The 27,705-nt window shown below is 36.7% G+C and overlaps 1 protein-coding gene across 4 annotated transcripts; it reads left to right on the top strand.

Moving 5' to 3' along the window:
* Positions 1-860: 860 nt before the first annotated feature.
* On the top strand, positions 861-26,642 carry klhl4 (kelch-like family member 4). 4 transcript variants are annotated; one of them, XM_077732726.1, is made up of 12 exons: positions 4,678-4,974; positions 5,061-5,543; positions 12,883-13,050; positions 14,304-14,440; positions 14,866-15,062; positions 18,857-19,069; positions 19,503-19,689; positions 19,759-19,983; positions 22,770-22,932; positions 24,267-24,479; positions 26,098-26,269; positions 26,431-26,642. In XM_077732726.1, the coding sequence occupies exons 2-12, from the start codon at positions 5,071-5,073 to the stop codon at positions 26,488-26,490; spliced, it is 2,208 nt and encodes a 735-aa protein (XP_077588852.1). In that variant the 5' UTR covers positions 4,678-4,974; positions 5,061-5,070; the 3' UTR covers positions 26,491-26,642. The 4 variants fall into 4 exon arrangements, with proteins under 4 accessions (XP_077588855.1, XP_077588852.1, XP_077588853.1 ...); XM_077732729.1 differs by lacking the exons at positions 4,678-4,974; positions 5,061-5,543 and adding an exon at positions 861-929; XM_077732727.1 differs by having other exon boundaries at positions 4,678-5,543.
* The last annotated feature ends 1,063 nt before the right edge of the window (positions 26,643-27,705 follow it).

Raw genomic sequence — 27,705 nt, 5'->3', positions numbered from 1 at the left:
AAACAAGTTACACATTTGACTTAAGAATCAATCAATCCAATGATCCAATAATAACAGTATAAAATATGCCATCTAGTGAATAATATGAGACATTGCTATCCAACATGCTCCACAAAATTTGACATCTGCAAAAAGCAACATTCGTTTTATTAACTGGGTTTAAAATATTAATTATTTGTATAGTATTCTTTTATTTTTACTATATGGTCAATAACCTGAGCTAATCAAATGTAATATTTTATTGCTTATTAATCAAAATATGAGTGACTGACGCGATAGTGTTGTTGTTGAGAAAGTATGGATAACAATATATAGAAGAAAATCTTAAAAATAAAGCCTTTAATAATTGTTAAGCCTACTTATCATCCACTTCTTGACTGACCCAACTAATGTGGGCCTAAACGAAAAAATGATCTAAATATGCCTTATGTCATAATATCTAAACCTCACAGTTTAATGACAAGATGAGGTTAAATATAATGATTACAAAAATTGGGCAAATATTGCAGAATCTTTCAGGAATAAGTATTATATATTGAGTTTGTGAATCTAAGTGTCTCTTGCTGATGTTATATATAAAATGTAATACTGATATCTAAAAGATATGTACAAAAGACAAATTATCATATGGTTATATTCTCCTGTATCCACTAAATAGTGATTTTTCAGTCAGAAATGACTCAAATAGCAGCAAGAATAAAATTAAAAAGAACTGTTTGCTCTCCAATATACAGGAAAATCCTTGCTTGCATGTTCCTGGTGAATTTGAGAAGATTGTTGATTCAGGACAGAGGAAGGAAAGAAAGGCTTCCTCTCCAAGAGGAAACTGACTGCCATTCCTTTTTCCAAACACAGAATACAAAGACTACTGCAAAGTTGCGATAGTATTGCATCCAGCAACCTGTTAGACACTTTGAATCCATTTCCAGGTAAGAAAACTTCATAATCCAAATTTCTTGAATGATTGTCATGTACTATTCAGCACTGAAAAGATAAAAAATGTTACTTTTACCTCATTTTGGGAGTGTACTTTTTCCATTCTCTTTAAGTCTCGCTACCTTAAGGAAGGGTTTGTCATGATACATTTACCTAAAATAGAAAAAAACCTGTAAATAAATCGTTAGAGAGATGACTGGATCCCTTTACTATACTTTATGCGATTGATTATGCGATACTTAATGGATTTTGCACACCACTGTTTCATCTTGACATCATATAGTATATCTTATGGAGAACAGCCAGATGGTGTCCTTGACTCGTATGTGTAGTGAAGAGGTGACCCAGTGATGACTCGCTTCCATAAACCAGGTCATATCTCATTCCTATAGTCTTTTCTTGTCATAATATAATGAGAAGAAATTGCCTATTTGTCTAAGCACTAATATGACGATAGGATTCTATTTACTGGACAAGATAAAGAGAGTATTTGGTTGACTACACAGTCTTGTATATGTACTGTCTTGTATTGGCAATGAGATTGCTATTCAACTATTGTTTGCTTCATGAAGTTGTAAAAAAAAAAGAAGGTATACACATAGGGGAAGTTGTTTTCCCATTTCATTGTTTGAGGGAAAATATGATTCCCTGACAAGAAAATAAAAAATGGTGCACAGTGAACTAGACCGTCTTGCACAGTCTTTGCCTCAGGTTGCATAAAATACGACTTGCCGCAAATTTGGTCACATCCATTCCTTGTTATCAGCTAAGGCTCAGCAAAATAACTGTTGAAATATGTTCCCCATCTCACTAAAATGGTTAAAAATGCTGGCACAGCGCACAAGGTTTATGCACGAGTTCATTAAAAGTGATAGAATGGTGGATTTAAAGCCATTTAATTAACTGTAAATGGCTGTGATTGAGATTTTTTTTATATATATTTCTATAAACCTGATTCTTCTGTATTCACACCATTAAATTCCTTTAAAGAGCACGGCCCGCATGGCAGCACATATTTCATGAATACAAAGTCATTTGATTTTCTTACAAAGAGAAAATTCAAACCCTTAATCTACCGCCTTGCTATCGTTAAGCTTTGATTTGTCAAAAGGAGATGGAAGGTGACCGCTATTTCGGGGGAAGGTTGGGGGGAACGTTGGGGGGACGTTGGGGGGACGTTGGGGGGACGTTGGGGGGGCGGGAGGGACAACAACATGTTTCTGACAAAAGAAAATAGACCCTCTAGGGAAACAATCGTACTTGGATGCACATACTAATGGCATCTACTCAACCCTTTCAATTATCAGCACTCATTTGGAAAAGTATTTCCTTATGCTGCATGGCAATATAGGCAGACAATGCGCTAATAAATAAATAAATTTAAAAAAAACCATATATATATATATATATATATATATATATATATATATATATATATATATATATATATATATATATATATATATATATATATATATATATATATATATATATATTTATATATATATATATATATATATATATATATATATATATATATATATATATATATATATATATATATATATATATATATATATATATTTATATATATATATATATATATATATATATATATATATATATATATATATATATATATATATATATATAAAATTATTTTTAATTTATTTTTTAGTATTTATTTATTTATTTATTTTTTAAATAGGGAGTATCCTTTGCATTTGAAACAGATTTTTAATCTGTAAATAGGCGCAATCTAGATGGCCAACTCAGTGTTTCATAAACTAGACCAAAAGTGGACAAACCGGTCCTCGGGGTTGCAAGTTTTTGTCCCAACAGTTTAACCAATGAGGTTTCAGCTGGAAAAAAAAGACGCAGCTGACTGCAATCCACAGATTGGACTCGTAAAACACCAGATGAGTGAAAATCTGCACCCACATTGAGACCCTTTGTGGAATACTTTACCCACCCCTAGACTAGAATCTAATTCATCCTATTAAATGACATTTGAATGCAACCTAAGCCGATACCAGCGGACACAGGAGTTGGTTACAAATAGCCTACTCTATATTGACTAAACCCACGCACTCTTCCCAACATGTGCTTGAGGCAATGAAGGCAACCAAAAGCTTTAGCAATTCCAAACCAAAGCATATCACATTCATCATATTCACAACTGAAGTTGAGTACATAGGTACCACCAAAAATAAATGTTTATAATGACCCAGTGGCAAAAATGGTACAAATTGGCATCTACTTTACCTACTGCATAATAATATGATACAATAACAATGTGAAATTATACATTTAGTGAAGCATGTAGTTTCTTATAATCTATAACTTCCTTATTATCCAATTTGAGGCATTATTGATCATGATTCTGGTGGAAAAAATGTCTTTTCAATTTATGTATGACACATGATTTATACTTTGATTTTTAAAAGCTTAAATCACTGCTATTATTTGACAAAATGCTCCTACAAACTTGCTTTTATTGATATCACTTACCTTACCTTATACAGAATGTGCCCTTTGGACCACTATACTATTTTGATAGGTTGCTGATGCACAAATGTGGTCTGTTATTTAAATGTAAAAGAGTACTCTGAAGCTTTGACAGGCAGCACACTGACCTTGAATGTTTTTTAGTATATTAATATATATATATATATATATATATATATATATATATATATATATATATATATATATATATATATATATTTTTTTTTTTTTAACATGTTCTCACTGGAGGCTTTTCAGACAGCAAAAGGGAATATTTATATGCATGGTTACCTTTACAGAGAGAGAAAACATACCAAGCCACAGCAAACTGGCTGACACTCCCTCATGGGATACGCTTTGATGTGAGAGGCATATCCAATACGTCCATTTTATTTTTTATTTTTATAAAGGTCGTTTTAATGTGGTGTGATTAGATGTGTGTGTACACACATGGACAATTTTGTTAGTACGATCTATTAAAAATGGAAAAACAATCAAATAGCTGAAACTGGATTTTGGTGAAAAGAGAAACAATTCATGAAATGATAAAAACGTTACTTATGGAATTGTTGTGGGACTGCTGCTCATTTTATGAAACTCAAAAGTCCATAACTCAAGCTTTTTTAATAAGTCACATAAACTGAGCCATTTTTGTCAGATTATTTGGTTTTAAGGCGTTTTTAAGTGAATTACGGTGCCTCAAGCTTGGTCTAAAATGTGAGTTATAGTCCGGCCGGTTATCCAATGGAATAAAACCCCAACAAAGCCCCATTGAAAAAGACTTTTAACACAATTGCTAGTTCAGAGATGCACCCAAAAACTTCCAGTCTACCTACACCTATAGTGTGATAAAATCCAAATTTGTAGAAGCCATAAACCTCATGGCGTACACATAGTATAAATAGCAAGATCTTTACAGTCTGCTACTACTACTATACAGTACTCTTGTCAGGCAGTGTTTTACTTTGAGGTGTGACCTCATCATCCTGCCTTCACGATAACCCCACCTCCCTTGCAGTGAAAGCCCACAGCCCTATCACCCCCCCCTCCACATATCCATACATACCCACACACACTTGTAGACGGTATATTTCAGAAAATGTGAACATGTCCCCTCCCCTTACCTAGCCGCCTGTCTCCGCTGACTTCTTAAACGCACAATCGCATGTGTGTGTGGGATACACCAGCAAAGAGAGAGAGAGAGAAAATGACAGAGCGAGGGTGAGAGAGGGAAAAATAGAAAGCGGATAGTGAGAGAAACATGGAAGGCAAAGGGGAGGGAATGTGGATCATGCATGTGCATTAACTCGGCTCCAGCGGCGCAGCAGCAGGAGGAGCGCAGGAGGAGCGCAGGAGAGGGAGGAAGGCAAAGGAGAGTTGGAGGGAGGCTGCTTAGAACAAAAGCTGCAGAGGACTGCTCTCCATCACTAAAAGAACAACACAAGTGGAGGGTTGTCATGAGTCTAACCAGACCATAACGGAGAAAAAGGAAGAAGAAAAAGAAGAAGAACAAGAGGCACCCCGTAGTCAGTGAGTACTGAAAGCGAACCTCTTGTCTTGTCTGCTCTCCATGTTTGTGGCCACTCACCAGCGCACTGTTGCCCCCATCTCCAAAGCCGCTGGAGAATGTCGGGGAAAAAGGAATTTGACGTCAAGCAGATCCTCAGACTTCGCTGGCGCTGGTTCAGCCACTCGTCCCAAGGTTCGGCGGGAGGCGGCGGCGGCGGAGGAGGAGGAGGCGGGGGTTACATTCAGCAGGATGGCACCGACCATAGGGGGACCCCCGTCCAGGGTCGGTTCAAGAGCCACTCTCGGGAAAGAGGAGGAGGAGGACTGAGGAAGTCCAGCAGCCCGGCCCACAGTATCCTGGCATCCAACAATGTTTGTGTCAGAGCGGGTCAGCAATCATGGCAGCAGCAGCAGCAACAGCAGCAGCAGCAACCACCACAACAACACACCGTGCCAGGCCTTCAGGTCAACGAGGACACCTCCAAAACCACCTTCTCGCCCAGCACCACCAGGAAAGAAGACCCCAAAGCGGGCAAAGAAGATGTGAAGAGCAGCACGGAGGAACCTGCAGGAGTGGAGGCCAGGGAGAGGTACGACTCTCCACCTCACTGGAGTGCAATCACCTGCATACATTTACCAAAATATATATTTAAAAAAAAAACAGTATGAAAAATGCAGGAACACGTTGATTGTTGCCTTCAGCGTTTCAGTGTGCTTTCTAAAATATCTCAGCTACTAAGATAAGCTAAGAAAAGTCTTCTGTTTAGTTCACAACTTAAAATTACAAGCAGAGAAATAAACAAAATCAGCAGTAGCCACTCTCTGCATGGGACTGCTTGCTTAGAGTCACAGGTTCAAAACCTGCTGTGGAGAGCAAAATACTGACTTTAAGACTCACTGCTGAAGGGAGGTCAATTTAAACTGAACAGCAAGCCCTCGTTTTGGCATTGCTTCACAAACTACGTTCAAAGTTTGATATTTAAAGCACTATTCTGAAGTTGCACTTGGCCTGAGTTAGAAAATGCTTGCATTTTTTCTATTGTATCTCTGTTATCAACATTTTTACACAACTGCAATGCATTGAATGAGGTCAGCACCAATATTTGGATAAAAAACGTCATTCCCAAAACGCGCCCCCCAAAAACAGGCTGTCAGTGATCAAAGATAGACAAACAAATATACCATGAAAAAAGTACAACTTATACAACACCCATTTACAGTGTTTTAGCTCTGACGACCCTCTTTTCTTGTGTTAATTTATTTAAACTTATCCTTAAAAAAAGATCTGTGTCGCCACAAGTAATTGTATGGTTCCAAAATTATACGAGCATAAATGACCTGTTGAATCGTTGAGCAAACTCGATTATCACATGAAATTATTTAAAAAATCAACTTAAAAAGTAGTTCAAGGTACAATATATATATTAATAACGTTAGTTGTTATATTGGATGCAAGTAGTGATGCACGTGGTAAAAAAAATAAGCCTTAAATTTATCGCTTTTTGCTAATATACATTTTTTCATTTGGGTGAATAAAAAATATAAATATTGAATATCCATTGAAACATTGCATTGTAGTCTATTGCTTTCCTCAGATCACATTCATGTTCCACATTGACATATTTTAATTATTCAGTAGATATAAAAACCTCAACTCCACTCCAATTAGAGTCCAAATGTTGTTGTCCTCCATTTCTTTTTTGAAATATCTCCAGTATTTCATAGGGTTGACATATTAAATACTAAAAAAAAATCCTGTGACATCACCTAAGAGCATAAGAGCCTATTAAACAGAAAACAGTGTTATCACATGAATTACACTGACGACCATTAAGTCGTTTGACATGGCAAATGCCATCACCGCAAGTGGCTGTAAATGTGATTAATTTAGTTTTACTTTTTCAAACCCTGGTGCCTAATGTTCAAATAGATTTATATGGGTGTCTTTACATGAACAGACTTCATTAGAGCTTTGCCTTTTTTAAATGAGCTCATCTATGATGTGCATGCTTATTTTTGGCTTGATACAAAAAGGACACGGCCTTCACATGGAGGATGAAACAACCTTTAATCTTGGCTTGCGACACCCTGAGGTGACTCGCATTATTTTTGCTCCGTATAACTAGAATGAAAGAGTTAAATGCACCTTGCTTTTAGTTTTTTTTTTAGGACAGACCCAAGGTGAAAAAAACAACAACTGAAAGTGTCTGTCCAAATGGGTTCATTGAAAGTTTTGGGATAAGACGATGGTCTGGGAATTATTCCAAATTAGCATGCACTTTTGGATTCGGTTCAACATGCTGCTCTTCATAATTGGCAGATATCCATGTTTGGTGGGGGGTCGAAAATGTGTGAAGAGTGCATGCATAAGAGAGTGGGGAAGGAGGGCTGGTGGTGTAACTTATCTAGGGGGAACCATGAGTTCATGTTGGTCATGTAAAATACAGCAGCGCCATCATATTTGACATCCATGTTGAAATATTAAAAGGGCTTCACTCTGTGGGATCATAAAACATGCCCTTGGCCTTCTTGCACTGGGTTTTAGTTACATGCGTTTATGGACTTTATATCTGTGCGGAGTAATCGGATATATAAAGTCAATTTAATGACAACACCTTCCTTTGGAAGCTTTTATTTAAAATAAAAAATGTTTATGTGTTTTTTTTATTTTTTTTTATATTTTATGGGAGTAATATAATCCAGAATGGCCCTCAATATTGTGCAGAGCTTTCCTAAGGCAAGAAATCTATTCTGGATAAAAATCCAAATCACTTCTGAGACTGAATCATCTTTATTGACCAAAAATTGCAAGAGACATGCTTGGAATTCATTTTTTTCAGTTACAACTGGCTCCCAAAAAATACTTATATAGGTAGTGACATATAAATTCTGATTCATTGCTGCTAATATTTTCAATTTGAGCTGACTCTACCAAAAATCAAAATTAGATTTAACTATATTATTCATCTTCTCTACTGCTTATCCTCAAATGAACCCCCCCCCCCCCCCCCCCCCCCTCCATGGGTTACACTATACGCCAGACATGGGCAAACTACGGCCCGCGGGCCACCTCCGGGCCTGCGAGGCGTTTTAATTTGGCTCACCGACGTTGTCCAAACAATTCTTATTTTTTTCCCCAAGATGGCGCCGTCACGCGGAAGCCAGTGGCAGTGGGTCTGTCCACTCTTATTTGTTTTTCGTGTTTTCCAGCCCCTCTATCTTTTTTTAAATGCCATTTTAATATTTCTTAATACATTCCTTTGTAATTTACTTTGTACTTTATACTTTTTTATTTTAATGATGAGTGATGAGAATGATAATACTTAAGTCCTTTTTTCCCCAGTTTGTTTCATATGTACTGTTAACGGATGCACTTTTTTTTATATGTATCGTATCTTGTGCTGACCCGGCCCATCTGTCAAATTTTTAAAGTCAATGTGGCCCCCGGGCTGAAAAGTTTGCCCACCCCTACTCTAGCACCCTCGCAATCCTTGTACGGATAAATCATATGGAAGAAGAATAAATAATTCCATTTAAAAATTGTCTATAGTCAATACTTATGCATAAAACGTACAAATTCAAGCTGAAGCATTTTAGGAATTTTCCCACTTAGTGACTAACAATGACAATTTTTTTCTGAGTTTCTAAATCAATCTCTGCGAAAGTAAGTCCCACCCAACGTGTTTTTCTCCCCTGGCGTCTAATGCCGCAACATATCTATTTGTCCTTTCTTCATCCAAACAGGCTCCATAGTTGGCACGGAATATATGGCCCACGTTAACCTGAATGGAATGGAAACCCTGACCTCTTGCACATAAACACTAACAGAGGTTGGAGTCAGCGGTTGTTATTTTGAATGATATCTCAATTCCCACTTCAGCGCCTTGGAAAAGAAATACAGCCGCCTCTTCCACGTCAGTGGTAGTAATTCAGATATTTCGCGTAGGTCTCATAGTGTGGCACATACCGCAAAGGCAGCCAAAGAAATGAGGTGGTGGACATCTTTGTGAGAAAACAAGTGTTTATGATCCTTTTGTAATAGATTCTGACCCTTGGTTTGAAAGCAAAATGTCCTCTCAGACGGTAGGACGAGATTCCAGAAAAGGGATGGCGTATTCGTAAACTGCACATTGGTAATTACATGCTGAACGCATTCCGTCTTTTCCCTGCAAATCATCCAGCTTGCTTTTAGCGCACTTGCAAATTGAACTAATTCAAAGAAAAAATCCCTGACACAGCAATTCATGAATTTTACATGGATGCTATTAAGAAAGCCGTTACTCAGATCAGTGGTATCCCCAAGCACTGCTTTCCAGTCATTTGCATTGAAAAGAATCACTGAGCCATAGATGACTATAATTAAACTCCAAAAAGGAAAATACATTGGAATAAATGGACCCCCTGTCATGTGTTGTGTTAAGGCTAATGCATTCATTTAAAGGGAAATGTTTTTTGTATGTTTTTGTAAAACTATGGTTTGGAACCATTTATGGAGGTAGAAGTGTATTTCTCATGTTGGGAAAGTATATTAAGAACAGCAGGTAGACTGTGATGTTGATTAATGACTTGTTATAAGCTTGGGAAAAATTGTCAAGAGATTGCTTTCTAATATCGCCCAAGGTTTTTCTACCCGTTGTCGTACCCGTTGATTTAATTATGATGTTGCTAGGATGATGGGAAGACCCAGTCGGAATGGTCGCTATCACGATAGCCGTCAATTATTTGTCCAAAGAATGGCTACATTAATGATAAGCTTTTTGCAAAAATAAAAATGTAACTATTACCTGGAAAACTCATTGATTTGCTTTAAAATCTGTTTTATAATTGATCTTTAAACAATTGATAATTGATTTATTTTATATAATTAGTTTATTTAGTCAACTCTTTGAAATATACAATTGAAAATGCAATAATTCAATTTAAAAATTTAATATTTTCTTCACTTTATTGACTTTATTGACGTTTTTCTTTTTATTTGATTAGCTTTATCATAAAAGGGTATATTTCCCATGCATTTTTTAGTCATAATTCATAGTTCATCTCTGAATGGCTTCTTAAGTAAAGCAAAAAATAAAAATAAATTGGTCAGTCATACTTTTAATAGTAGGCGTGTGCATTTGATGTTAGTTTTTGAGAACATTTTTTTGTGTAGATTGTCAAGTCTTTTATTCCCCACCAACACAAAAAAGTTAGGAGTGTTAAAACTTCTGATGCACAATAATAAATATGTCAAGAAAAGAAACTATATTTCTCTGCACTTTTGGCTGGAGTCTCTTGACTTGTTTCTCATTAATATACAGCGAGTATACGTATCATTTCTTTTCCACTTGTCGGGATCCAGAATGCGTGACCACCATGGAAGGAACTCTTGAAATATTGTATACAGTAAAAAAATATGAGATTTTTTATTATAAGCTCAAACCAATCCCTATCTAAGACCCCTCTTTTGCAAAAAAACATGGGTAGCCATTGCTGTCTATGACATAATGATTTATTTTCTTAGCATGTCCAATCGGGAAGCATTTAAATTTGAAGTCAAGATTGCGTAGACCTGAACATCTTATCGATAGTATTTGCTTTCATATGGTGTTCTTCTACTTTGCCCATAAAGTAAAGCAGTACTGTGTAAAGATTTTAAGAGATGTTGACACTTATTCTTCCTAATTGGACTAATTTACTGGTACACTGGCTCAAGTGAACTTTAGAGATTTCACAGCCACCACAAAAGAGTGAAATGGTTAGTTATATGCGATGTATTGCAGTGGGGCCGCAATCATTTCCCCGACTTGGGTGTTGTGATGCTTTAGTACCTCAATAAAACTGGCCTATATGCCTTTTGATGATTCCACCCACTCCACAAAGCCAAATATACACCTCTGAGAAATTTACCGTACTCTGGAATGTGATGCCAATGCAATTAGTGTCGGGGAGATGAGCAAGCATGAAAAATCCTTTTTAGCAGGCCTCAGAGTCGATACCAAGGCCACGCGTCTTCACTTTTACGACCCCGTTGCTTATTCTTACTTGTTTGGTCCTCCTATCCCAGATGATGCAGTCACTATGGAATGATTGTGACTGTACTCTATGTATTGCACTTCTAAGCATAATGTCTATGATAAAGATTGACCTAGGGAGCCATCATTAAAATTAATTCCACTGGTTTTTATTTCTTGAACAAGCAATTAAGAGAGAAAAGTCAAGCACACAGCTTAACTACTTGTTGCTAATCTTTACATCAATATACAAGCAACAAATCTAAGACAAGTTACTTTGTTATTTCTAGTTAGGTAATTTAGAAGTACTTTCATTGGAAGCAGAGCCAGAATTTGGAATCTCATTCATTGTTAGGGTTTTGGGTTCAGGTATGTGTTTGTGTGTGTGTGTGTGTGTGTGTGTGTGTGTGTGTGTGTATACTTTTCGCCTCTTGTGACCCTCCGGGCTTCCCATCCTCTTGTACCTAGCTGCTCGTGATTTGGTAATCAGCCTTTGTGTGTCTATTTAAACCCTGTGTGTTTGTGAGTCATTGTCAGATGGTCTGCTTTGTTTGTACCATGCCATGTTCCAGTTTCCTTGTTTTCTCGTCAGGTTCGGTTTTGTTATTTGATCCAAAGTCCTTGTTATTTTCTTGAGGCCTTTGCCAGATTTTATTACATTTTTGCTTGAGCACTCCACGCAGTTCGTCCATTGCCCGCTTCCCTGCATTTGGGTCCAATACTACGTTCCACGCTCGATGTGACACACTTAAAAGGCTCTATTTTTGAACCGTGGCATTGAAATGCAGAGACCTAAAGTTCCATTTTGTTCCCAAATCCCAGCCATCATCCCTTTGTGAAAATGAGCGACAAAGTGTGGCGTTAAATAGGAAAGATTATATTTCCCCCCCAAACATTATCAGTCTTTACGCAGCAGAGTCGCATTTTCGTTGACAGTCAAAATCCTTCAGTGTGATGGTTGGCTTCTTTTGGAGGAGAGAAATAAACAAGCCCAAATGTCAGAACGGACCAGCTCGGCGAAGGACACCGAATTGCATTGTTCGGCACGCCACGGGGGGATTACCCGGATGCTGGTAAAACAGCGTGTAATCTCACGGCCCGAAGAGACGAGGATACGGCTATCCGACAATGCGCCGGTGAACAAGAGTCTTCGCTTGTTAACTCTCTCTGTGACTGGCACACATTTATGTGCGCATACAGATAAACACAATTCCGTTCTAAAGGGAACACTGTGGATAGTGATGCAGTTTGTCCCACTGGACCGGACTGCTTAGTGATCCACTTATTCACAGAGTTTTAGTCCACAACAATTTCAACTTTATCCTGGAAGGAACCAGATGCACAATAGACGAAGGATGGTTTATGTGTGTCACGTGTCCAAATAAGCCCTATTGTGTCCTCCACCATCCTTTTTTTGTTTCAATTTTCAGATGGCATGGGACAGTGAACATTGACTAAATTTGGGATGACCCAAAAAAATATTTGCCCACTTCTGTTTGTTTGGAATATGTTTTTACCATGCACAAAGATTTTCGATGGTGAAATCCATTTGAATATCACACATCGACCATCCCAAGCTAAAAATAAGGCATATTCTAAATGATAATTTCATCATATTAACCATAGATAAATCAACAAGATGAACCAGTGAATATGATTAATATTTTTTCATCTGTCTATGCTCTGTGGTTTCCTTGCAACCATTCCAAGGTACACGCTGCGTATTTCCTCAAATTAAATAGGACTGCAACTATCTTGACTGCAACACTAATAACCAGATGTAGAAAAAGGTCAGCTTCATTTGCTTTAAAGGCAAGCTTTCACAAATTATTCCGGTATCCGGTGTTCATTTGCATACAGGAAAGCAAAGGTGTGAAAGAATTGTGATGATACTGCGATCCCATAATCCCTTTTTGGTCTTATTTGTCTTCTCCAGGTTGGCTTTGACCACCTTCACCAGAATGAACAGCCACTCTTCCGATGAATTCTTCCAGGCGACCAATCACGCGGAGCAGACATTTCTGAAGATGGAACGTTACCTTCAGCACAAGCAACTGTGCGACGTCCTCCTGATAGCGGGTGATCATAAGATACCCGCACACAGGTGGGCCCTCCTCTCAGCTTTGATTTACTATTTCATTACATCTGTTTATGAGATGCGCAAAGCTCATTATGTCGATCTTTGCTCTGGTCGTACTGGGCTCGGCTTTTAAGGCACCGTCAAATTGTCCTTAGGAGAGAGTTGAGCTGTGCAAAAACACATAAAACACACTGCTTTCATCTAATTACAACACTGTGGGATCCAAAGAATGGACGTGTCAATATTTGGACATCCTGCCCTCAGGCGACTGACTTAATGAAAAACCGTTTGAAGTGTACATCCAGCAGGGTCGTATTTCCTCACATGTAAGAACTTTTTGAATTGAATTGAATTCTTTTATTGCCATTGTACAAGTGTAATGAGATTTAAAGCATCACTACAAAGTGGACAATTACAACAACAACAAACAGATCATTAAATAATCAATTAATAATAACAATAACTAATAAACAAATAAGTAATGAATAATAAATAAGTAGTCATACATTCTGAGTAAATAAGTAGTCAACATACTAAATAAGTAGTAGTTAACATAGATAAGTAACAAATATATAGTCAAAACACTAAGTAGTAGTCAACATAGTTAAGCAGTAAAGAAATAGTCAACATAATAAATAAGTAGTAGTTGACATAGATAAGTAGGAAATAAATAGTCAGCAAAATAAATAAGTAGTAGTCAACACACTAGATAAGTAGTAGTAAACGTAGATATGTATTAAATAAATAAGTAGTCAACATAATAAATAAGTAGTAGTTAACATAGAGAAGCAGTAAATAAAGAAGTAGTCAACATAGTAAATAAGTAGTAGTCAACATACTAAATATGTATAATAGTTAACATAGATAAGTAGTATATATATAAATGGTCAGCAAAATAAACAAGTAATAGTCAACACACTAAGTAGTAGATATGTATTAAATAAATAAGGTGTCAACATAAAAAAGAAGTAATAGTCACCATGAATAAGTGATGACATAAATAAGTAGGGTGACTAACTTGATGAAAAACCATTTGATGTGTAGTACATCCAGCATGGTAGTACTTCCTCACGTCTAAAACAAAAATAAGACCTTTTTCGGCAGATTATATTAAGAACTTTAGAGTTTAATCATTTCCCTGTGAATAAAGGCCGTGCAGAAACGGTACAGTGCTTCCATAATAACTCTCTAATCAACATTTGAACGCAGAAATAATGTTGAATTGAATTGACCTGCACTTCAGCCTTACTTGATTTTTTTTTTTTTTTTTGCACCAGACTTGTTCTGAGCGCCGTCTCCGATTACTTTGCCGCGATGTTCACCAGCGATGTGAGGGAAGCTAAACAGGAGGAGATTAAGATGGAAGGGGTGGATCCAGGTGCCCTCACCTGTCTGGTTCATTTTGCCTACACTGGTGAGTACTCTTAAAGACCCTTACAACTTGTTACGAGACCCGCAAGTGGACCCTGATTAAAATCAATCAATCACTACAATCCTAACACTATCATTTTACTTCATGAGCACAACCCCATATGCATATAAATTAGCCTATCCCTTTCAGCCCATATTTTCAGCCTTTAAAATTAAAAACTGGATGTTATTATTATGATTTGTTCAGCTTTTACGACATGTTTAAAAAAAGCCGTTTGGTGTTTACGATGTCAATGAATGTTAAGGCCTAGGAAAAGAATTTATGCTCATTTTTATCTATTCTCCGCTGTGGTGGAAGAAATTACGAGTTAACTAGATCGCCATTAAATTTTTTTTTGCCAGCACAGCGACATTTACTGTTGTCATTGCATAAAAAAAAATGGTGGCCCGCCCGGTGTGACATTGCAGGCGTCCTTGAGTTGAAAGAGGAGACCATCGAGAGTTTATTGGCGGCAGCTTGCCTCTTGCAGCTTTCGCAAGTGATCCAGGTTTGCTGCAACTTCCTGATGAAGCAACTTCACCCGTCCAACTGCTTGGGAATTCGCTCTTTTGCCGACGCCCAGGGATGCGTGGACCTTCTCAACGTGGCTCACAACTATACTATGGTAAGGACAGGCAAGGCCTGAAAATTAAATGAGATGAATTGAATTGCAAACCTTTTTAGTCCCTTATTTTTTTCAGCTCTCTTCATTTTCACTTCTATAATGACAAAAATACAAAAAATGTAATTCAAAATACAAAAATTCAATACAAAATACAACATTTCAATTCAAAATACAACATTTCGATTCAAAATACAACATTTCAATTCAAAATACAACATTTCAATTCAAAAAACAACATTTCAATTCAAAATACAATATTTGAATTCAAAATACAATATTTCAATTCAAAATACAACATTTCAATTCAAAATACATTTCAATTCAAAATACAACAATTGTATTCGAAATACAAAAAAATCAATTAAAAACTGCACTGAGTGGGCAACTTCAATTGAACACTTCAATTGCTAAAATGGTACAAAATACAAAATAAATTCAAAAATAAATAAAAGAGGGCTACGTTCAGGGTCTAAACACTTAGTGGAAGAAAATTCTTATTTTTATCCTTGTTTATTTACTGCCTTAATAATAGCTAGCTAAATAAATGCTTATCAGGAATTACCTCGCAACAATTCATATAGTACTTTTAAATTTTAAATCATACATAAATACTATAAGCATGATTGTATTTATATATTACTTTAAAACATTTTAAAGCTTGATGGCATTGAAAAGTGCATGTGACAATACACAACAATGCAAATTCCAATAAATGTGATAAATGTTCCTACTATAGTTTAAATTATACCAACTCTTTTCATGTTGTATAGCATTAAAAAAGGATTAACTGCATGACAAGTATATATAGGAAAGTACAAATTTAAAGCATACCTCCTTCTCTCCCCTAACGGTGTGGAACATCCCTTTGTAGTGAGACTTTGTAATAGATGCGCCTTATTTTTTTCTCTCCATAATAATTCTGCCAACGTTTCTGAGTGACAGCTCGCTGTTCAGGTGCTCATTTCAATGCAATTGGGGCTTAAAAAAAAGCTTCTATGTGATTAAAATTGTCTCGCATAAATCATAAAGAACCTAAAAAGCATTATCACACCAGTATAAATGATCAAATAAAGAAAATATGATTTATTAGCAGTTTTTTGATGTCACCAAAACAAATACTTTGGAACTGTACTTTCAATATTTCAGTCTTTTTAATAATTACCTCTTTTAACCTTAATCCAATATATAATGTGTATGTGTGCAACAGTATTTTATCTTTTTTCAGTTTTGACCTTGGATATTTTGCATTTATTTTTCCATTAATCTTAGGCAATGCTATATATATTCTTTTATACTATCTAGATAATGTCATTATGGTGCAAGAACGATAACTATATCATTTTCCATCTGCAGCATCCATCGAAGCGTTTCTAATTTTTGAGCTTAGTTGCATTCAAATCACCTGTAAAGGAATGGAATGACGTTGTCTGAGTTATTTATAGTATATCATCTAATTTTTTTGTGCAGAGAAAGGCTTGACACGCATATCTGAATACAAATGGAGAGGTTTGATGCTTCTACTTTATGAAATTCACTATTGCAGCTGCCAGGAAACGATAGCATGTTGCCGCACATTGATTAGTACGCGGGCTCGACCTGGCAAAATGGGATTTCTGTTACATTGGAGGGGGAAATATTTGCATTGGATTAAGATTCATCCACATGCTTGTCAGATAAGGTCTTGGCTGGCCAAGCAGGAGTGACAGCGTGGTGCAAGCGTTATCTGCTAAAGGACATCTGCTCGCTCTGTTTACAAAGCTCGCTTCCAGGATCGCGAGGTTAATCTAATCATCAAACTGCTCAGGATGCCCCAACTTCCTGTTCAATTGCTTTGGTAACGAGCACAAAGATCAGTCAGCTTCCTTCCAAGTCTCCGCCCTATTTTATTTTATTTTTTTTTTAAACTGGGGAGAGTTTTCTTTTAATAATCTTATCAGGTTTCATTTTTTTTTTTGCAGTGGCCCTGAAGTGCAAAACACAAGGGCAAATCAAGAAAAACAAGCTAATGACATTACAAAATGGCTGGGCAGATAAAAAAAAAACTAGTAAAATAAAACATGATAAAAACTACAATGTATCGTACGGGTGTCAGACTTGGGTTGGTTTGCGGGCCGCTTTAACGTAAACTTGATTTCACGTGTGCCAGACCATTTTAGATTTCATATTTAGATTTTTTTAATATAAATTAATTAAAATAATTGGATTAAAAGCCCTGAATATTCAGGCATTTCTTTTTTTAGATCTAAAACAATGTTTATTTTAGCTTTTTCTTTCATATTTTAGATTTTACAAAAGGATTTTGGAACTAAAAACACAGAAAAAAATGATTATAAAATTACAATTATTGATTTAGAAGGGGGAAAATCAGGGAATTTAAAATACATCTATCTATTTTAATTTGATCCTAAAACAGAAAGTTGGCACTCATGATTTACTCTCCCGGGCCACACAAAATGATGCGGCGGGCCAGATTTGGCCCCCGGGCCACCACTTTGAAACATGTGATGTATAGCAAATAAATCAAATTAAAACATGCTCAGAAAATTAGAATTATGGTCACTTCATACCAAGTATTACAGTAACTGCCTCATCACAGTACGATTTTATTTAACAAAAAAAAAAACTGTTACCTTGAGAAAATTCAGTATTTCAAATATATACAAAAAAATTGTACTGCATTTTCATTATGAAATGAAGCAAAATACTGTTTTACCGTTAATAGACCATTTAACAGTCCACGGAAATTGGAAATAAGTAAAATAAGAGCAATAACATGACATAAATTCTCATACTGACTCTTCTGACTTTATCAAAAAGGACGGAGTGATGTTAAATGGCTAAAACACAATTTCCTACTCTAGTGGGTGCCCTGTAATTGAGATGAAAGCCCATTTTTTATCGACACATATGGTGTCGATCCCAACGCTCTTGTTTTACCCGCCAGTGAGTTTGCAAGTAGCTGAAATCAAACCCTTTCAGATCGTTAAGAAACGACTGTTGCTTAGCTTTAAATTTTCTTGTCAGCCTGTTAATTACAACTTACTGGTGCGAAAGCAATGTCAGAGAGTCTCTCCATCAAGTGTAACCACAGATGATCAATGCACAGTCCACTTTTCATTAAGCCCCCAGTGTGGTATTTAGCTCTGAAATCCCACTCTGGTCAAATGATCTCAACCACGCATTGTAATCAGAACCTAAACGATCAATAGTCGGCTTTTTTTTTAAATTAGATCATTGTTGAATTCTTTGTTTCCTAAGAAAACATGTTAAATCCTTATGACCTGACTCATTTGTGGTGATACGGTAAAACAGGGGCTGTTTTTATATCACATTATCTTTAATGGAAATGTCCTTGAAAAAGCTGGCTTGTAAAATGAAGATCAATTTTTAGCGCCCTAATAGTAAAGATCTTCTTCACCTAAAGTTGCAGTCGCGCGATAGCAACGCGGGGCTTTTCCGTCCCTTGTTAACGAAGCGTATAAAAACTTGTGTGGCGTCGTGTGTGATCAGCAACAAAAATGCTTTGTAAGCGGATGAAGATTTTCCTGGGAGATGTTTTCTGCCAGGTCTCTCTGCGGCCTCCATTTTATTTAATATGATGATCACTGACACTTTATATCTTTGCCTTTGGAATTTGAAGTAGCATAACATAAGTCACTGCCGTTATCGACTGCGAAGAAGACTGTAGTAGCCCCATCTGTAGTAACGCTCCTTTCGATGCTCTCCTTGGTGCAGCAATAAAACTAGGTGCGCATTTCTGGTCTAACGGCTGATTGTTATCTGTCCTCCACCAGGAAAACTTTATGGAGGTCATTCAGAACCAAGAGTTTCTTTTGCTACCCACGGCTGAGATCGTAAAGCTGCTGTCCAGCGATGACATCAACGTACCCGACGAGGAGACCATCTTCCAAGCGTTGATGATGTGGGTTCGACACGACGTCCAGCATCGACAGCAGGACCTCGGAGTACTTCTCTCTTACATACGACTGCCTCTACTTCCGGCCCAGGTGACTCCTCATTACTCCCATAAAATGCATGAATTCTTTCATACCGATGCGTTATTGCAAGGCCAATCATGTTATCAATGCAATATTTTTAAATGAAAACAGTTGCATGATATTTTAAGAACCAATCCTGTATGAGAGACTTATAAATGATGCCCAATAATGTTGCTATAAGAAAATAATGCAATGCAGTTATCCATTGACACACTGCTTTACTCACAACAAACATTTCAAATAAGGTATATTTCACTCCTGCTGGCGCATTTTCTCGTTATATTTTGTTGACACGTGCAGTCACGGTTGCCAGATACTGGCGATTACCTTAAGGATGGTTTACGGTCTGTTTACACGTTGGCTCAAAATAGAATCTTCGCTGAATGGACTAGTTTAGGTCCAACTCTGACTATATGAATATTATTTGTGTCTCAAACGACAGCTTATAGCCGACCTAGAAAACAACAAGATGTTCTCCGAAGATCTGGAATGCCAAAAACTGTTGATGGAGGCCATGAAATATCACCTCCTGCCCGAGCGCCGTCCCATGTTTCAGAGCCCGAGAACCAAACCCCGAAAGTCCACCGTGGGGGCGCTTTATGCCGTCGGGGGGATGGATTCTACCAAAGGTAGGAACCATTATCCACCAAGTGGAGGAATAAATAAATTCACTTTTTAAATTGCTCTTGTGTATGAAGGCTCAACCACCATTGAGAAGTATGACCTGCGCACCAACACTTGGGTTCCACTTGACGTGATGAATGGTCGCCGACTGCAGTTCGGCGTGGCGGTCATAGACAACAAGTTGTATGTGGTTGGTGGAAGAGATGGGCTGAAGACTTCCAACATGGTGGAGTGTTATAATCCAGTCAATAAAGTTTGGACCACCATGCCCCCCATGTCAACACACAGACACGGACTTGGTCAGTGAAATTTATTTTTAATCCATTTTCACTAATTTGCTAACGAAGTGACTTTTTCATGGAAAATTGTCAATTTCAACTAGATCTGCAGGTTCATTTAAATTATGAATAAACAATAGTAATCACGCCATTATTTGAATCAGAAAAAAGACATATCCTTGCGTGGGTGTGAGGAAAAGCTTTAGGAAATTGCTTAGAAGAAATATCCCAGGCAAGGATGGACAGTGAAGTACACTGGTGTCAAAGTGGCGGCCCGGGGGCCAAATCTGGCCCACCACATCATTTTGTGTGGCCCGAGAAAGTAAATCATGAGTCCCGACTTTCTCATTTGGGATCAAATTCAAAATAAAGGATATAAAGGTGGATTATATTTCCTGATTTTCACTTTTTTTAAATGAATAATTGCATTTTTTTTTATCCAAGTTCAAAAAGTATTTCATCTAAAAATACATATCTACAAATATTTTCTGTTTTCCACTTTAATATTGAACATAACTTTAAAAAGACGTTTTCCCCAACTAAGGGAAAAAAGATTGAATAAACATTGTTCTGTGAAAAAAAATGAAGATTTAGGCTGTTTGATCTAGTTCTTTTAATCTGATTTCTACAAAAAATTATATCTAAAATGGTCTGGCCCACATGAAATCGAGTTAACGTTAATGAGGCCCACAAACCAACACCCTTGATGTAGTACGTGCAAATTACACATGTATGCAATGACACACATTAAAATGCAGAATTTTATGGATATAGAAGGCAGTTTAATGAGCATTAAATTAATCTGGCAACGCTTCTGTTGTTGTTACTTTGCCGTTGGCGTCTGACTTGGTCCAAGTGACAAAAAAAGGGGGTGTTTGCCAAATGCGGGTGTTTAAAGATGCACCCAAAAGATATGCCAGCAACCAAGAATGTTTAAAATACCTCATAATTAATTTTTGACCGTGGAATGTCAGTTAAATTAAACCATTTTAACATTAGATTCTACTTTTTGTAGTGTATATTGGCTAAATATTTGACAGATTTGTTTATGATGAAAGGGAAAAAGATTTTCTCAATAAACAGCGGTGATCATTGATTTAAATAAATACTTCTTTTTCATGTCACGCTTTTGTGTAGTTCAACAGCAAAGCAAAACAGAGGATTTGCAAGTTGTGTACGGGAGCCTGAACAGTTGACACGCTGCGAATGTGAAATTACACATTTTCCTTTGAGATCCACCTCTGATATTTTCCATTTCTGCGATCAAAGCGCGGTGGGCAGTGGTGGGCCTGCTCATTCCTCACTCCTCCTCCTCCTCCCTGCTCGACAAATCTCATATCACAAGCGTTTTGATTCCTAGTTGAAAGAGGTGTAGGTAACAGAACATCAAGTTCTCGTCAAAATTCTCTGTATTGCGGGGTTTCGCCGAACCCCGGCGAGAACACACTTTACACGGCCCCCCGCTTGTCTTTCATGTTTCCTTCCGCCAAAATATCGGGTTGCTCTGATTGTGCCATGCTTATTTTGGAAGGAAAATACATTGTTTTACGTGTTTACTCGCGTCCCCGCTGTGAGCTTTGCTACCGAACATGAGAAAAAAAAAACACTTTATTTTGATATGAAATGACACCGAAAGAGAGAATAGTGTCTTGTTGACTTTGTCAATTTGTTTCTGACCTCTCAAAGTGGAGCTTTATTCTCTTGTTCCCACCAAATAATTTAACTCAGGCCACTGAAGGTTTATAAAGGAATTTATGGGGCGCTGTCGTAAAAAGTGGTTTTCCTCTGTGCTTTGGGAAAAGAGAAAAACAATGCCGTTTCATTGTCTTCCCGTTTTAAAAGCTTTGTCCAGTTGTAAGACACAATTTATGGGTTGTTTTGGCTTCCTCTGTGGTTTATGCTTGACTTCAAGTGTCACGGCCCGAAAAGGGCATTTTACTACTGAACACAATGTTAGGAATACATTTGTGGTAGTAGTACAAATCGAAAATCTTATATCTTTCTTTTGCGCCATATTGCTAGTAATGTTGTTCTCACGAATTGAGATACTGGATACTAATAGAAATTGTACAAATGGTAAAAATCTGTAGATGTCGCTGTCACGTGGACACATGTTGAACATTGATCCATTCATTTTCTGAACCGATTTATCCTCATTAGAGTAGCGGGGGTGCTGGAGCACATCCCAGCTCAATCAGTGGCCAGCCAATCGCAGGGCACGAGGAGACCCTTTACACTCACACTCACACATTGGGGCAATTTAGAGTGTCCAATCAGCCTACAGTGCATATTTTTTGGACCAGAATTTGAACCCACGACCTTAGAGCTGTGAGGCCGACATGCTAACCACTCAAAACATCACTTAAAAAAAAAAATGGTATGAGTGAGAGTTTAAATTGTATTTCTGTCTCACCTACTGACCTGCGATTGGCTGTCCACCGAGTCAGGGTGAGCCTCAGGTCCCCAAAGTCAGCTGAGATAGGCTCTAACACCCTCCGCGACACTTCAGAAACTTAAATAACTGAACAAAAAAAAGCTTTATTTTGTCCATGCTTCTGCTATTGGCCAGATTTCAGCACAAATCACGAGTCCAAGCCAGAAAATAGTGCCATTTTTTCCAATGTTGACATGTTAAATAACTTCATTCTTTCTGAATCAGCCTTAAAAAACTTGTTTTGATTCAGCCCATAAACTTAATAACAAATGTAGACTCATTTCTTTTCAAGTGTGGGTTACCCGCACGTGAATATGCACCTCTATCCTCTTATTACCCACACACAGCATCTGTCTTGGCTTATTGTGTGCAGGTATCGCCGTGCTGGAGGGTCCCATGTATGCCGTAGGCGGTCATGACGGTTGGAGCTATCTGAACACGGTGGAGCGCTGGGACCCCCAGGCCCGACAGTGGAACTATGTGGCCAGTATGTCCACACCGCGGAGCACCATGGGAGTCACTGCACTTAATGGGAAGTAAGTTGTTTGGCCTTTTGTGACCTGGCATGGCTGAATGCTGATTTATGCAATATATACGGGAAAAACTTCCTGACCATCTGCTGCTCACTTTCGACCCTTAGGACAAAATTCATGCAGAATATCAGGGTCAACAACAGACTCACAGCCAATTGAAAAAAATAAAACAAAAAAATGTATATTTTGAAGAGTAGAGTAGTCGTCAGAAACTAAAAAAGGTCAAAAAAAGGTTCAAAAGTCAATAAAAATATATGGTATTAACACAAAAAAGTGTGGAAAATCTATTTTAAATGTAATAATAATATATGTTTTACAAAGTATGTTTTATTCAACATGTTCTGTGTGAGTAAAATTAGAATTTGTTGTGTTGTTGTTGTTGCTGCTGTAGGCATTTTAGTATGACCAAAGATATGTAATTCAGCACATTAAATCACCATTAAACCATTTATACCCTCTTTAAAAAGAATAAGTATAATAGAGAGCACTTTTTTGGAGTGTGGTCAACACTCTGGCAATAATAATGTGAGCATGCAGTAGTATATAACTCTAAATTAAAATATACAGAAGGTTGCCAGAATGGTGTTGACCCCTCAGTATACATGTTCGAGTATAACAGCATTTTGTGGACTAACAGCCAAATTCATATGATGTCTATTGGTGCTTAAATCTGGAGAAGAAACAAGGCTTCTATTGAGATGCATCTTCAGTTTGTTGGAGTGAACACTGTATTATTTCAGGATCTAGGTCAAAAAAGACAACAAGGCAATTCTGTTCCAAGGCTCTAACGTCTTTTCTGCTAGGGCTGCAAGCTTGCCTCACTCCAGGCACCTAAGTTGTTGCCAGAAAGGGGAAAAAAATCCAACCAATGCTGCTTCTTAGATGTCAATTCTTCCTACAAAAAGAAAAGAAAAATCCTTGGTGGACCTTGCGTTTTGGTTTAGCTTTTAAAACATAACAATACGAATTCAAACTATTGAATAATGAAAGAAAACAGAATAGATAAAATACTACTACTACAAAAAATGCCAATTTCTGGATATAATGTTTATAAAACAATCTGTAAAACAGACTTGGTCTGAGCCTTTTATGAAAAAGTATTAAAATATGCTTTTATTTTACTTGTAGTTGGCCTTTTAAAGTAAAACTGACATAGTTCATAATGATGTTAAATGAACATATATATTATGTACGTGGCACAGTACACGTTAAATATAATGCAAAATTTTCTGACTGTGTTTAGGTCATCAGTTCAAGGTGTTTTATAGTATATAATTATTCTTTTGAGATGATTTGAGATCCATTTTTTTTTTTTTTGTTTTGGTGCTCATCCCCAGGTTGTTTGCCGTCGGTGGCCGGGATGGCAGCTCGTGTCTAAAGTCTATGGAATGCTTCGATCCCCACACCAACAAGTGGAGCATGTGTGCCCCCATGGTCAAAAGGCGAGGGGGAGTGGGTGTGGCCACATACAATAATTTCCTGTACGCCGTCGGTGGACACGACGCCCCGGCCTCCAACCACTGTTCCCGACTCTCGGATTGTGTTGAAAGGTAGGAGAAGGTATTTTCCTCTGGAAAACATACACAAAGCACATTTTACATTTCCTCTGAGAGTATACTAGATAGTCACCCGGGGGTGGGGTCGACACGGATGGCTTTTTCACTAGAACAAAAGAGACATTGTTGCCAAACACTGATGTTGGTGAGGTCAAGGTCGTCTTCAGTTGATGTGAAGGTGTTTTGCACCCTCTGGCGGCTTCTATGGAGAAGTGCGTGAATTTAAAAAAAAGAAAAATGTTCTATATTAATGACACCTATATATATATATATATATATATATATATATATATATATATATATATATATATATATATATATATATATATATATATATATATATATATATATATATATATATATATATATATATATATATATATATATATATATATATATATATATATATATATATATATATATATATATATATATATATATATATATATATATATATATATATATATATATATATATATATATATATATATATATATATATATATATATATATATATATATATATATATATATATATATATATATATATATATATATATTTTTTTTTTTTTTTTGTAAAGGCATGTCGAAATATAATTTATTTTTGGTATTATCCTTGTTATATAATGTTATTTTTTAGGGAGTCCGATCGATTCAAGTTCTTTCAATGGTAGAATTTTTATTGAAATAACCAGCTGTTATTTTATGTTATCAGTTTTATAGCAATGTTATAAAACAAAATTTTAAAAAGTGGTACCACTTTTAAAATGTAATGAAGTTGCACTTTCAAAATCCATTAATCAAGTTGATTATTAATTATAATCCATGAAATGCTTAAGTGCGCTCCAAAGTTTGGTCAAGTAATTAAAAGCTGAGGTTTTCCCTAATGACATTTTATGGATCAAATGTTTGCAGTTTGAGTCACTTTAACTCATTTAGAAAGTATGCATATTCGTCTACACTTTAAAGTGATGCAACTTACAAATCGTTTCATTATAAGAATGCATTTTTTCCAATCCATAAATTTAATTGAATTACACTTCACCTGTCATCTAAAATTTAGTTCAGATTTGGCACACATTAAATCGACAAAATGTTACACGGTATGACATGAAATTTCATTAATCCAGACATCAATAGCACTTTGTATACCAAAAAAAAATAATTTCCCCACATTTAATTAAACTTTTTTTCATCCCTCAGTTATTGACAATGAATAAAAAACGCCTCGCTATTTAAAGGAAAGCAGCATAGGAAATTTAATGATCATGATAAGGAAGATTTGACTGAAAAAGTACACACTGGATTGTTCTCATACCATAAATGAGAACAATCATTTCACAATATTGCTACGTTTAAAATGTTTTATAGTCAATACGAGAAAGTATATTGATGATTTTCTTTACCAGCCATGTCAAATTTTCCCATTTCGATTATTCAAAACGACACGAGTAAAAGTTAGATTGCACCATTGGAAAAACAATGAATATATATTGAACCATAAACTTAAAAAAAACACTTTATTTTGCAGTGCTGTCCCAGAATGTAATAATTCATGTCAATTACTGTAATATTCCACCTCTCCTATCAAATGACCCATGAACTTATTTCAGGTATGACCCCAAAACGGACACATGGACCACCGTGTCCTCACTTAGCGTCCCCCGAGACGCGGTAGGCGTTTGCCTACTGGGTGACAGGCTTTACGCCGTTGGCGGATACGACGGCCAATCCTACCTAAACTGCGTTGAGTCATATGACGCGCAGAACAATGAATGGACGCAGGTAAGCACCTTCAACTTTCCTTTTTGTTACCATTACCAATGTCACAACCTTCATCAAAATGAGTAGAATGACAGAACATCAAATTGTTTTTAGCCAATGGACCATTTCCTTGTATGAGATGCTTCATGGTAACCTTTTTTTTTTGTTTTTTTTTTTTGCAGGAGGTCCATCTAAACATTGGCAGGGCAGGTGCTTGTGTGGTGGTGGTGAAACTGCCTTGAGCGCTTTTTTTTTTTGGTCCCATGCTTGCATGATATAAACAAAAAAAGATGCGTGTACTACCGACACAAGGACGAGTCCTCTGAGAGACACTTGTTTTTCTTCTTTTCAGCCTTCCAGATTTCTGTTAGCAACAATAAAAAAAAATAACCAGCCCCCCCCCCCCTCCCCTCCCCCAACAAGGCACTCCCAAACTGGAATGTGCATTTTTTGACATTTTCCACTGATTATACACTTGGCTAAGCTGTAGCAAATCTGTGCCAACTGAACAAGTTGAGATATTGCTTTTGTTTATCTGGTTTCGCAAAAAAAAAAAAAAAAGTGAGTGTAAGACGACATTTTTTATCACATTATCTAGTTACAGATTTACCGTATTTTCATGACTATAAGGCGCACCCTCAATGAATGACACATTTAATTTTTTCCATATATAAGGCGCACTGGACTATAAGGCGCACTGGACTATAAGGCGCACTGGACTATAAGGCGCACTGGACTATAAGGTGCACTGGACTATAAGGCGCACTGGGCTATAAGGTGCTCTGTCTATTTCGTAGAAAATGTAAGACTTTTTTAGTGCGCCTTATAGTTATGAAAATACGGTATTCATTTACATTTTCCTATCGCAAAGTGTATATCTTTCAAGCCGCTTTTTCCCCCTTTTAAAAGCCACTAACGTGTCACTGTGAGCAATAATACAAAATGTAATCAAGCTGTGTTTTGTATTCCAAAATGCAATTTTTTAGTCCAGCCTGTAGCGTTACAGAACACCAAAGTTATTTGCTCGTTAAAAGTCTTTTGGATTTAATAAGCGTTTACAGAATTGTGAATAACACCGTATATATCATATTGATATTTCACAATAGGTTCTTAGTCCTTTTTTTAAAAAGCCACGTTATCAGATGATTGCATTTCTTATTTCGCAGTAATTTTCCATGCGTGCCAGATCGAATGTAATTTCTCGACTTTAACTCTTATCAACTTTACTGTGTGTTCTGTACGTCCACGTTTAGCGGCCTACTATCCAAATTTTATGACCCATTTGCCCCCAAAAGTGCATAAAAAGTCTTTTCTATATCCTTCTACCCATCCACTAATATAATATACTTCGTAGGGCACTCACTTTGCTATGTTTTTAAACATGATTTTCTACAGCATGTTTCCCTCTAAATTGAATCATTTAAGTTCAGCGCATGCTCGAAATTTGAAAAGGAAAT

The sequence above is a fragment of the Stigmatopora nigra genome, chromosome 14 (genome assembly GCF_051989575.1).
Source record: "Stigmatopora nigra isolate UIUO_SnigA chromosome 14, RoL_Snig_1.1, whole genome shotgun sequence".
In the NCBI taxonomy this organism is placed as follows: Eukaryota; Metazoa; Chordata; class Actinopteri; order Syngnathiformes; family Syngnathidae; genus Stigmatopora; species Stigmatopora nigra.
Note: the sequence above shows the minus strand (reverse complement) of the source record. Positions and strands in the feature narration are given on the sequence as shown.